Source organism: Aotus nancymaae, unplaced genomic scaffold (assembly GCF_030222135.1).
Source record: "Aotus nancymaae isolate 86718 unplaced genomic scaffold, 86718_ANA_hifiasm-v0.15.2.pri h1tg000007l, whole genome shotgun sequence".
NCBI classification, from domain to species: Eukaryota; Metazoa; Chordata; class Mammalia; order Primates; family Aotidae; genus Aotus; species Aotus nancymaae.
In genome coordinates this window covers 48,495,231-48,508,140 of record NW_026988418.1, presented here as the reverse complement: position 1 = coordinate 48,508,140, position 12,910 = coordinate 48,495,231, and the positions used below count along the sequence as shown (strand labels likewise).

At 35.1% G+C, this 12,910-nt stretch overlaps 1 protein-coding gene across 7 annotated transcripts in view; it reads left to right on the top strand.

The window, feature by feature from the left end:
- ZNHIT6 (zinc finger HIT-type containing 6) overlaps positions 1-12,910 on the top strand; it is a 74,740-nt gene that overhangs the window by 19,275 nt on the left and 42,555 nt on the right. For all 7 annotated transcript variants that reach the window (XM_064372589.1, XM_064372588.1, XM_064372587.1 and 4 more), the window contains 3 exons: positions 7,390-7,458; positions 9,494-9,574; positions 10,959-11,036. In XM_064372589.1, the coding sequence (XP_064228659.1) occupies positions 7,390-7,458; positions 9,494-9,574; positions 10,959-11,036 (228 nt within the window). The remainder of the gene's footprint in view (positions 1-7,389; positions 7,459-9,493; positions 9,575-10,958; positions 11,037-12,910) is intronic.

The window sequence follows — 12,910 nt, the reverse complement described above, 5'->3', positions numbered from 1 at the left end:
AAAGGAGGAATAATAGTATAGTTAATGTTTCTTGAATGTTTCTTTTTTATTAAACATAACAAAATTTAATTTAATCTTTGTTTGTAAGGAAGTTTTCTTGGCAAGTTACTTATTTCCCTGTGGCTATTGCCTTATCTGTAAGATGGAGACAGTAATAGTACCAGTTTTATATATAGTGGTTTTTAGTTCAGAGTGCATGTCAAAATTAACTGTGAGGCAGTTTCAAAATGCGGAAATGCAGATACCTGGGCTTGATCAGCAGAACCTCCTAATTTATAGAGTCTTAGGACATCTTTACTTCTTTTTTTGTTTTTGTTTTTGTTTTTTGAGGCAGAGTCTCAGTCTGTTGCCCAGGCTGGAGCGCAGTGGTGCAATCTCAGCTCACTGCAGCCTCTGCCTCCTGGGTTCAAGCAATTCTTTTGCGTCAGCCTCCCGAGTAGCTAAGATTACAGGCAAGCCCCACCACACCTGGCTAATTTTTGTATTTTTAGTAAAGACAGCATTTCACCATGTTGGCCAGGCTGCTCTCGAACTCCTGACCTCAAGTGATCTGCCTGCCTCAACCTCCCAAAGTGCTGGGATTACAGGTGTGGGCCACTACACCTGGCCAAGGACATCTTTACTTCTAAAAAGTTCCAGATGATTCTGATGTGTGTCTCTACCTGAAAAACACTGATCTGTGTGCCAATATGTCACTGACCTTATTCTCAATTAATTTAGTCAGTGGGGAGACAAGACTGCAAACTCTTAAAACATAGTATAGTTAGTGCTGTGATGGAGTACTCATGGGGTATGGTAGCACGGAGGAGGGCTCGCTGCCCTAGCCTTTGGAGAGAAGTGTTACTCACTGAGAGCAGGAAACAGGAAAGACTTCCTAGAGAAGACAGAATTTGAACATGTATTTAAAGGATGAGGAATATTTTTTATGTCTAGGTTTTTATCTAGATGGAGGGAAAGATGGTTCTGGTGGTGAGAATATCAGATGCAAAAGTGTAGTGTAGCAAAGTTAGCACAATGTAAGTAGTTTGGTGTGCCTAAAAGCTAGGGTGGGGTTGGTGAGTGATAGATGAAGCTGGAGAGAGGCCCATTCTGCCATGCCAGGGAGTTTAGGTAGAGTCATACTTTGAGCAGGAAATCTTCCTGTTCGTATGAGTGATCCATATCTGAAAGTGGATCTTTATATATAGTCTCTCTCTACCTGATTTCCTAATGTATTCAACTAAATGTTCCCAAGCTGTTCACCATTCTAAATCCTAGAATGTCTTTTTCTTTCATATTTTCTAGCCATCTGTGAAAGATAGCCCATCTTCTCTATTATGTATCTTTTGCCTAGGTTTCTATAATACATGTTTTCTCCACGTTAATAAGGAACAGATACTGGCATTTAGTGCCGGTATTCATTTTTGGTGTGCATATATTTGCTCTCCTTTCTACTTTCTAGCATTTCTTAGTAGGGGCTCTGTTGGCATTTTTGAATGGGACAGTTTTTTTTGTTGTGTAGAACTTTCCCATACATTATAGGAATTTCCCATTCCTGGTCCCCTACCTTCTAAATCCTTCAAATGCTCCCTAGTCTTGGAACAACCAAAACTGCCCAGCCATTTCCAAATGTCCCCATACTCCCAGCCACTCTCAATTGAGAACTGCGTAAGTACTCAAGTATTCATCAATTATTGGAGGTAAAAATGTTCTTTTTCATTTCATTTCAGTCTTCACCTGCTATATTCATTTTCTTAACATATTTTCTACTAAAGCCAATACCACATAGTTAACCTGTTTCCTATTATTTTCATGAAGTAGTGGTACTAATTTTTAAAAAGGCAAAAATATATAACTGTTACTTTCCAAAGTATTTATATAATGATGTGAGACATAAAATTATGGTTTTCATTCTCCCAAATTATAGTCATTTTAATCTATACCAAGTAACTAAACAGATGCTTTGTATTCATGCTTCCAAAAAAACACTTATCATGGTACTAATCCTAATAAAATAGATTATTTTTATAAGGAATGATTCCATTTATTTTTGAGAGACTTTAAATTTTCATCTTGGAATACATTCTAAAAGATTAAATGCCTGTGAATGAGGAATTATGTAGATACTTTATAGATTTTGTATTTTTCTTGAAAAGTTCAAAATTTGGTAGATTTTGTTTCAACCTTAAAATAATATTTTATAGCTGACAGTAGAACAAAATTTTTTGCTGAAATTTCATCAGGTATTATTTGCTGCTTCCAGATGTCATACGAGTTGACAGGTTTAGTGTCTCTTGCTTTTCTATTGCTTATAAATGAAAGAGAAACATAGAAGAAAACTTAATCCCTTGTATCAGTTAGGATGCTTTATATTCCATGAAATAGAATGCCCAGTTTAAACAGATTTGAACTATATTAAAAGGACATTTTGGCTCTCATAACTAATGTTCAGAGGTAGATGGACTTCAGTAGATACAACAACTCGGTTATGTCATCAAGGACCCTTTTACCCTCTTTTTTTTTTTCCCCCCGATGCTTCATTGTATCTTGTATGGTGTCTGTAATTCTCATAGTCATAGGATATTGCTGGTAACAGTTTGGGTTATAGTAGATATCCACACAGAGTGCTTCTTTCCCAACATTACTGAACAGAAAACCTGAAATTCACTATGATTAGGCTGCCTACCTAATCTGCCCAATCTGGAACCATTGTGTCCAGGAAAGATTCATTTTCTTAAGTTATAAGGTATACCCCTAGAGGGTAGATATAGAGTCCATTCATTAAAGTATGGTTATAGATTATGAAGGATGGTGGTGAGAGGTAGGGAATGATTGCTAAGTAGATAGTCAAAATGTCTACTGTATCTCTTAAAAATGATTTTAAAATATGGAGACAAATATTTAAAACAAAAAGTGACTGAGATATACTTGAATTAACAGTACAGAAAAATACATGGTTTTTTTTTGAACTTTCAATTCTAGAAAGCTCATAATAATATAGCAGATTAGAGTGTGGACTCTAGAGTTATGAGGAAGTACTGCCTGGGCTCAAATCCCAGCCAGCTCTGCTACTTTCTAGCTGAATAATGACATTGGAGGAGTGACTTTTTCTCTCTACCTTAGTGTTTTCATCTGTAAAATGAAATAATAATAACATTTACCTCATAGAATTGTAAGAGTTAAATGAGTCAATACATAAAAAATATTTAGAACTATGTCTGACATAAAAAGCATTTAAAATAAACTATTGTTATTTACTATGGCTACTTGCTAGTGCTCTCTGGTAAAACAATTTACTGGTAGTTTTTATAACCTGTAGACATTTCTAATGTAATTAGTGATACAGTATTCTGAAAACAGACAGATGGAATGTCTAGCTTTAGCTTACCTCATGGAGTCACCTGTGTTTAAAAATCAGAAGTAAAAATTTTAAGCATGTTTGAACTGACATGATATATCAATGTGATTCTCAAAAGTACTTGGAAATACTTCTCTTAATAACTATAAACAAGGTCTAAAAAGCTAATATCCTGAATATACTATGGAAACACTTATTAGGAGAGTTAAGTAGCAGGATGATAAATCTCCCTGTGAGCCCTTCATTTCACTCTTCTTAATAAAACTATTGAGGCAAAAATATACAATTTTTCAATTATAAAATTTTATTTATAACTTTTATGAAATTGAACTAGAAGCTTGCACCGGTTTATATTTCAGCCAACAATGAAGTGTCCATTTTGCCACACTTCCTTAGCATTTCTAATTTAAAAAACATTTCTGCAAACCTGATAGGTAAAAATATTTTATTTCTATATTCATTTCTTTGGTTATTAATGAATTTGAACATCTTATTGTAACATTAGAGCAGTGTCTTTTAAAAGGAACTAATAACTTCTGATTTGCATCATTTTTCTTGGGATTATGGTAGTATTCCCCATACGAAAATTTGCAATTTGAAGTTATGAAGTCAAAAGAATAATTGAGATTATGGGTCTAGCACCTCTTTCCTTAAATGTGTGTGTTCATCCGCATACTTTCTTGAAACTGTGGGAAGAGAATGATCCTTTTTTTTTTTTTAACCAGGCCACAGAGAGACTGATCCTTAACAGTTTCTAGTAAGCAAGTGTTGGAAATAAATCTCCTGTGTTAACTCAGTGAAAATAAGTATAAAATATTTGTTTTCCTCATTTAATACAAGTGCCATCTAAGTATTTTTCAACCTTTTTTAAATTGCCTCCAAGGAGCTTTCTGCCATGATACTTTGATACCATAGATACACTGTTTATCTGTTGCATACAGTAGCCCTTTGTAGGGCCGCAAATGTTTTAACAGCCAAGATTTTGATGGTCCTTCAGAGAACCAGTTTTTTTCCTCTTAGGGGCAGTGCTGCTGTCATTGAGAATGCACATGTGTATTTATATTTAGGGGAGGAGAGGGAAACAGCTTTACTATGCATGAACAGTTACTTGGGTTTCATAGGACTCATAAGAGGTTAGTGTTTCTGTTGCTTTGTCAGATTGTCCAGCAGGGAACATTAGGATTAATATTTGCTACAGTTACTTCACCAGTCTTATCACCCAACTCTAAACATGGTATCTTGGAGTCCCTAAGTTACCTAGAATATTCTAGTTATAGTAATGCCATTTTTGAGAATGTTGCTATGCCAAGGACATAGTGACATTAATGTAGTTGAAGACATTTTGTTGAATTTAGGGAACAATAGCCCTAATGCATTAGGAGTAATTGTAAATGTTCAGACCTTTATCCTTGGGGTTCTCAAACAGTGATAATTCTGCCTCCAACAGGACATCTGCAATTTTGGTTGCCACAACCGGGTGCATGAGTGTTCCTAGTGGCATCTAGAGGGTGGAGTCCTAGGATGCTACTAAACATCCTGCAGTGCAAAGGACAGAGTCCCCCATTGCAAAGAATTATGTAGTCCAAAGTACCAGCACTGCTGAGATTGAGAAACCCTCCTCTGTCTTAGTGATTGTACTTCTTGGAATCTAGCTTTAGAAAATCATGCAAGTAATATTGCTAGGATTTTGATGTATGTGTATTTTTTTAAGTGGGACATATATTTGTATACATAATTATGAAAAATGGGAAACATTTAATTCTTTGAGTCGTAAGAAGAACACGTCAGGACTTACAGTAATTTCAGCAACACTGAAGAATTGGAAACCATTTGAGAGAAAATTAACTCACCCATTTCAGCAATTTCCTTTTTGAAACAGTATAGTTCTGTTATCCAGGCTGAAGTGTAGTGACGCAGATGCAGTTCACTGCAGCCTTAACCTCCTGGGCTCAGGGGATTCTCCCACTTCAGCCTCCAGAGTAGCTGGGACTATAGGTGTTCACCACCATGCCTGGCTTATTTTTGTATTTTTTGTAGAGAAGAGGTGTCACCATGTTGCCAAGGCTGATCTCAAACACCTGGGCTCAAACAGTGCGCCCACCTTGGCCTCCCAAAGTGCTGGGATTTACAGGCTTTAGCCGCCGTGCCCAGCCTCAGCAGTTATTTATATGACACCCTTCAACTTCTGTTTGCTCGCCTTGGGTTAAAATACAGTATAGAGAATCATCTACCATTAACAATAGCCCTTTATTTCTTAGAAGAAATAAAAGTATCTCAAAAATGCAGCAATTTGTAAATGAGTTTAATTTGAGTATGGGTGTATTGAAAGTTCTTTATATTATTCTCTTTTTCTGTGTTTTTGAAATATTGCAAGATCCCATTTTAAAAGTAGTGTACTTTTCAAATTTGTTCATGTTTGAGCTGAGGCCATTTTTATCCATAATTTAGCAATGTATATATAATAAAATAGCAATGAATGACTTTGTTATAACTAGAGGTAGTTAACTACAGCAAATAAAATTATTTCCAAGGGCTTTTTTCTCTGTGTTTGGAATGTTAAGTACTTTCTGAACGTATTCAAGGTGTACTGAATGTTAAAAGGCAAATGGTTTTTGAAGTTTCTCAAGCAATAATTGGGGGGTGATTGAATATGGTTTACAGTTCCAAAGGTGGCAAGTTGGTGATCCTTTTTTCTCCTCTAAGTTAATGTGGAAAAACATACATTTAGGAAGGAACTATATTATGCATTAGGATTAACAGAATCAGTTTATTTCTTATTTAAAAACTGTCTCTCATCCTCTTCATAATGCTAACATGGTATGCTTATTTCACAAATAATGAATATTGCAAGACATTTTGTTTTGAAAGAATTATTTATTATTTAAAACTTATACCTGTTGCATTTGCATTCAAATTTTTAAATGTTTTTTCCTCTGAGATTTTAGACATCTGGCCTTTAGATTAGGAAAGGGTACTTTTTAACTTTGTTCCCAATAAAAATAAATAGTAAACTTAACATGATTGTTTTTATATGACAAGCAGCACTATCAACATACATATTATTAAGCCTATCTTTGTCTAGCTTGTGCCAAATTTTTCTTCTTTAATAACAAGAAAACTACTTTATGCAGATCTCTGATAACTTATTTTAATGGAAGGAATTTTACTTGAGTTTATGGTCATTGCCTTCTGACAAAAATTTTACTAAATTATATAAGTGTTTGATGAAAGATACTCTACTAGATTGTATTAAAAGAAAATTATTTTGGATTTTGGGGTCCTACTGCTATGGAATAGATTTTAAGGAGATGCCGGTAGTCATTAACTTGCTCTAATGGATTGTTAGAAATTTCTTCTAAGTAAAGAAAACATTGTGTAAAATCATCATGTAGTGAAGACATTTAAATTTCTGTAATGGATTCAATATTTTGAGCATTTGGTTTTTTTTTAAAAAAGGAAGCATGTCAATGTCTCTAAATTTAGATACATTAAATATAGTCATTTTTCTAGAATCAGGCATTTAGTGAATTATTGCTGTTGATCCTGTGTCAAACCAAAATTTAGACCTGAAAGCATAAAGACTGTAGCTCAAAGTGCCTTCTGCTTAGCAACCAGCTTGTTGTCTACTGTTTTGCTACTGAATGCACATACTCATGCCTCAGAAGTGTATCTGCAGCCAGCTGGACTCAACCGGACAATACTTCATTCACCTAATTTCCAGACTAGTCAAGCAAAGACATCAGCTCATTGTATTTAGTCATGAGGAAATTTATTTGTAAACTTCAAATAGTAGCACACTGCTCTCAAAAGCCCCTGAACTATGAGAAATTGCCTTCTAATTCAGAAATGTGAAGTCCTTGGAATTTAGAACTGCTTCCCTTTTTTCTTCTTTCTTAATAACCCTTGCAAGAGAAATTAGCTCTTCATAGAAAATGTATGTTAAATTCTAAGAATAATTTTAGAATTATCTTAAAGTAAAATTCAGAAAGTTCAATTTGTATCCATACTTTTATTATATACCTTGATCCTAACATGATTATTTTCTGTCTTAGAAAACAACAGTTTTGTTGGCATGTGAAGCTCCAGTTTCCTCAAAGTCAAGCTGAGTATGTAGAAAAAAGGTATCCCTGCTAACTTTCAATAACTGATTTGTTTTAATTTTAAGGCTGTATATTTAAAATAAACTGTTAATGTCAGTAGTAGAATGGATAACTGAATTATGGTATATTTATACAATGAAATGGTAAACATCACTAAAAATGAATGAACTACAGCTGTGCACATCAACGTGCATGAATCTCAGAAATAATGTAAGAAAAGCAAGTTAAGGAAGGATGTATAGAACATGATTCTGTTTGTAAATACAGGGAGAGAAAGCCAGAAAACTAAATAGTGTACTTTTAGGAATACCTACAAAGGTGATAGAACTCTAGGGGAAATTATTAACATAGAAATCCTCATGATAGTTTCTTTAGCAGGGTAGCAAGTATTAAGTAGAGGCATCCAAGAATTAGAGGGCTGAAAATTTCCTATTTCTTAAGGTGAGTGGTTGTTAAGGAGATGAAAAATGACCCTAAATTCTACCATGCAAAGATTGCTACAATTAACATTATAATGTATCACTGAGAAAATATATTATTTTAGATGTATATATGTGTACTCATTGGAATTAATTTGCATAAAGTTTTTTGTGTTATTGTTTCATATTCAAACTTGTTCTTTTTTTTTCTTTTTTTTTGGGGGGGTAGGGGTGTGTGGGGGCAGGATCTTGCTCTGTTGCCCATGCTGGAGTGCTGTGGTGCAGATCTCCACTCACTGTAGCTTCAACCTCCTGGCCTCAGGTGATCCTCCTACCTCAGCCTCCAAGTAGATGGGACTAAAGGCTCAGGACATCACACCCAGCTAATCTTGTTTATTTTTTGTAGAGGAAAGGTCTCACTATGTTGCCCAGGCTGGTCTCAAACTCCTGGGCTCAAGCAATCCTCCCACCTCCACCTCCCAAAATGTTGGGATTACAAATGTGAGCTACCACACCTAGCCTATAAATGTTTTCAAGTTTCATTTATACATTTTAATGTCAGCCAGGAGCAGCAGCTCACACCTATAATCCCAGCACTTTGGGAGGTTGAGGCAGGTAGATTGCTTTTGGCCAGGGGTTCAAGACCAGCTTGGCTAACATGCTGAAAACCCATCTCTACTAAAAATACAAAAATTAGGTGGGTGAAGTGGCATACCTCTGTAATCACAGCTACTGGGAGGCTAAGACATGAGAATAGCTTAAACAGTGGAGGCAGAGGTTGCAGTGAGCCAGGATCATGCCATTGCACTCCAGCCTGGGCGACAGAGCAAGACTTTGTCTCAAAAAAATGAACAAAACATTTTAATGTTTGTGAACAATTTCATTTCTTGTTTTAGGAAAAATTTTAACTTGCTCTTTAAGTAGTATATTTAGCATATTCCTGCATTATACGTAAATGTCCTCTCTTTGTAGTTGTCACGGGGATTTTAGCGAAGAACTTTGTTATTTGAAGTCGCATACAGGGAAAGGACTTATTTTACAGATAGGAGTATGTAGTCAGTAGTATATATGAATACGTATAAATGGTTAAGGAAAGTTTAAAACAGTGTCTTAATTTTATTTATACAGCTTTATATATAAGTTTAAAACAGTGTGCATATATTGAGGAAAGTTGGAAAACTTAAAATGTTTTGTTTCCAAGGAAATTAGTATCAATTTTTTAACCTGGTCTTATAAACTAGAATGGATAAACTTGAACATGCACTGAAATCTGAAACCTTTTTCAGATTTATTATTTCTGCTAATTTCAAATATATTTTATCCTGACCTCTTCTTTTCATGTTTGCATACAGGTGTGTGTTAAAAGAGTCTTCTTATTTTTATAATTGATTTATACAGATCTTCTCAAAATGTTGTTTTTTAAGACCTTGTTAAGTATGTCCAAGAACTCTTTTTGAGTTTTTTCCTAAGTAATTTTTGCTTAAAAGGATATTTTATTTTGCCAAGAGTAATATAAAAGGTCTTTCTTTGTTCAGTTATTTAAACCAAAAAAAGCCACATTTAGTAATTCAAAAATAACACCTTTAGTAGAAAATTATAAATAATAATATAGCTTGTTTTTTTTCTTTGTTGGAAAGAGTACCAGAAGATAAAACTATTAATGAAATCCTAAAACCTTACATTGATCCTGAAAAGTCTGATCCTGTAATTCGTCAAAGGTATGCTTCAAAAAGATTATAATTTTCTGAAATAATTTAAAATGTTGAATAGTTATTAGAGTCATCCATGACTGTCAAAATGTGATGTGTAGTGCAATTTACTTTCTATCCCATTTTTTTTGGTGTTTACTGAAGGTCTGTGAGTATAAATAACAACAGTAGCTGACACTCATTGTTTACTGTGTTCCAGACACTCTTCAAAGCAGACAATAACAATTATGTTAATTCATATAATCCTCACAATAACTCTGAAAAGTAGATTATTATTATACCCATTCTACAGATGGGGAAACTGCGCCTTAAAGTGGTTAAGTAATGTCCTATAGCTAGTAAACAGCTAGGATTCACACTCAGGCAGTCTGGAGTCAAAGTCTTTACTATTAACCCTTAAACTAACCTACCTTTGAAGTTGAACAAAAACTCTGAAAATTAAGAGTTTCCAAGTGACTTTTAAAGACAGGAAATCCTGTTTCAGCCAAGTCTTCATAGAACTAAGTAAGGTACACTCGGCCTCCTGTCCAGAAATACAGCATGGACAAAAGTGGTTAACATAACATAGTGGAACGATTCAGTCATGGATCTCTGGGTTAAAATAGCTGTTTCTATCCCTTATTAGCTGTGTGATTAAGAGCAAGTTACTTAATTTCCAGGCCTTAATTTTTTTCATCAGTGAAATAAGAATGATAACACTTCCTAGATAGGGTTGTTACAAAGCTTAAAAGCAATAACTGTGTAAAATTCTTAATACAGGACCTAGCATATAGTAGGCACTACTCAAAAAAGGAGATTATTATTAGAGTGTGAGTTATTCGTGCTCCTGGGCAGAAACCGAGTTGACTTTATTTTCACCAGATGGTACTTGATTGGGATATGAACGAGTGCTTGGTTTGGTTCCAGAATAACCTGGTATTGAAAATATAGACTGGGTGGATTCTAAAATGTCGAATCCAGTTCTAATTAAATCTCAGTAGTTTGCATTTGATAAAGGTCATGCCCAGACTAAACCAGATTCATGTCACATATCAAGCAGTCTTTAGAATAGCTATGATAGTTGAGTTTCTTTCCTTACAACTAGTAACCTAGTTCTTATCATTAGTCATATACTTGGCAGTAAGACAGAGTGTCACTGAATAGGATATATTTTTTATAAAATTATATAGCCAGATTAATTTATTGAAACAGGTATTTTAAAATTTAAGATGTTTAATTGAACAGAGGAAAAAATTCTTTTCAGATTTCTGGTTAGAAAAAATCTTTATCTGCTTTTCTATGCTTAAATAGATGAACTTTTAAGTATTATTAGGTACTCACAAATGCTTAGTCTCCGTAAGACTATCTTTATATATTAAAAATCAGCTTTTCCTTCAATATGTTTTTATTTCAGGTTGAAAGCTTACGTTCGCTCTCAGACTGGGGTTCAAATTTTAATGAAGGTCGAATATATGCAGCAAAATTTAGTAAGGTAAATTGCTCCCCTCCCCATTTCTTTAAATATTTTTTATTTCTGTAATATAATTAAGCAGCTTGATTAGCTCAAGTCATTAAACTCATCTAGCTATCAACAAGACTTTTGCTTTTCAACTTTCAAGTCAGAATTCAAAATAATCACACTTACAGGATAAATTTGGTTGAAAAATCACCCTGGTTAGACTATTTTATTTTCTTTTCTGTCAACTGATGTAGGGGAACTAGAATATTTTAGAATACAAGCATTCTTTTATTTATTCTATTATGTTTTACTTTATTGAACTTTATAGATATTGCATTCTTTACAAATTGGAGGTTTGTGGCAACTCTGCATCAAGGAAGTCTGTCTGCACTATTTTTCCAACAGCACATGTTTAGTTCTAGTCTGTGTGTCACAGTTTGGTAATTCTTGGAGTAGTTCAAACTTTTTCATTAGCATTATATTGTTATGGTGACCTGTGATACAATAGTAACACTTTAATGTTACTCCTGTAATTGCTTTGGTGCACCATGAACTGTGCCCATAAAAGATGGCAGCCTGAATAAATGTGTGTGTTGTGAAACTTTTTCATTAGCATTATATCGTTATGGTGACCTGTGATACAATAGTAACACTTTAATGTTACTCCTGTAATTGCTTTGGTGCACCATGAACTGTGCCCATAAAAGATGGCAGCCTGAATAAATGTGTGTGTTGTGACTGCTCTACAACCAGTCATTCTCCCATCTCTTTCACTCTCCTCAGGCCTCGCTATTCCTTGAGACACAATAATATTGAAATTAGGTCAATTAATAAGCTCACAGTGGCCTCTGAGTGTTCAAGTGAAAGGAAGAGTCACACATCTCTCACTTTAAATCAAAAGTGGAATGATTAAGCTTAGTGAGGAAGGCATGTTGAAAGCCTATTTCTCTCCTGCTAGTTAGCCAAGTCATGATTGCAAAAGAAAAATTCTTGAAGGTAATTAAAAGTGCTACTCCGGTGAACACAAGAATGATAAAAATAAAAAAAATTATAACAGTCTTATTGCTGATAAGGAGCAAGTTTTAGTGGTCTGTATAGAAGATTAAACCAGCCCCAACATTCCCTTAAGCCAAAGCCTAACTCAGAGGTAGGTACTAACTCTCAATTCTATGAAGACAGAGAGGGGTGAGGGAGCTACAGAAGAAAAGTTTGAAGCTAGCAGAGGTCGATTCGTTAGGTATAAGAAAAGAAGCCATCTCCATAACCTAAAAGTGCAAGGTGAAGCAACAAATGGTGATGTAGAAGCCACAGAAGGTTATTCAGAAGATCTAGCTAAGATAACTGATGAAGATGGCTACACTAAACAGATTTTCAGTATAAACAAAACAGTCTTATATTGAAAGAAGATGACATGGAGGACTTACAGCTAGAAAGGAGAAGTAACTGCCTGTCATAAAAGCTTCAAGGGATGGACTAACTCTCTTGTTAGGGGCTAATGTAGCAGTGACTTAAAGTTGAAGCCAGTGGTCATTACCATTCCAGAGATCCTAGGGCCCTTAAGAATTATGCTAAATTGGACCTTTGTGGTGGCTCATGCCGGTAATCCCAGCAGTTTGGGAGGCTGAGGTGGGCGGATCACAAGGTCAAGAGATTGAGACCATCCTGACCAATATGGTGAAACTCTGTCTCTATTAAAAATACAAAAAGTAGCTGGGCGTGGTGGCGCATGCCTATAGTCCCAGCTACTCGGGAGGCTGAGGCAGGAGAATCGATTGAACCTGGGAGGCAGAAGTTGCAGTGAGCCGAGACACACCCCTGTGCTCCAGCCTGGGTGACAGAGTGAGACTCGATCTCAAAAACAAAAGAATTATGCGAAATCTATTCTGCCTGTGTTCTGCAAATAAAAC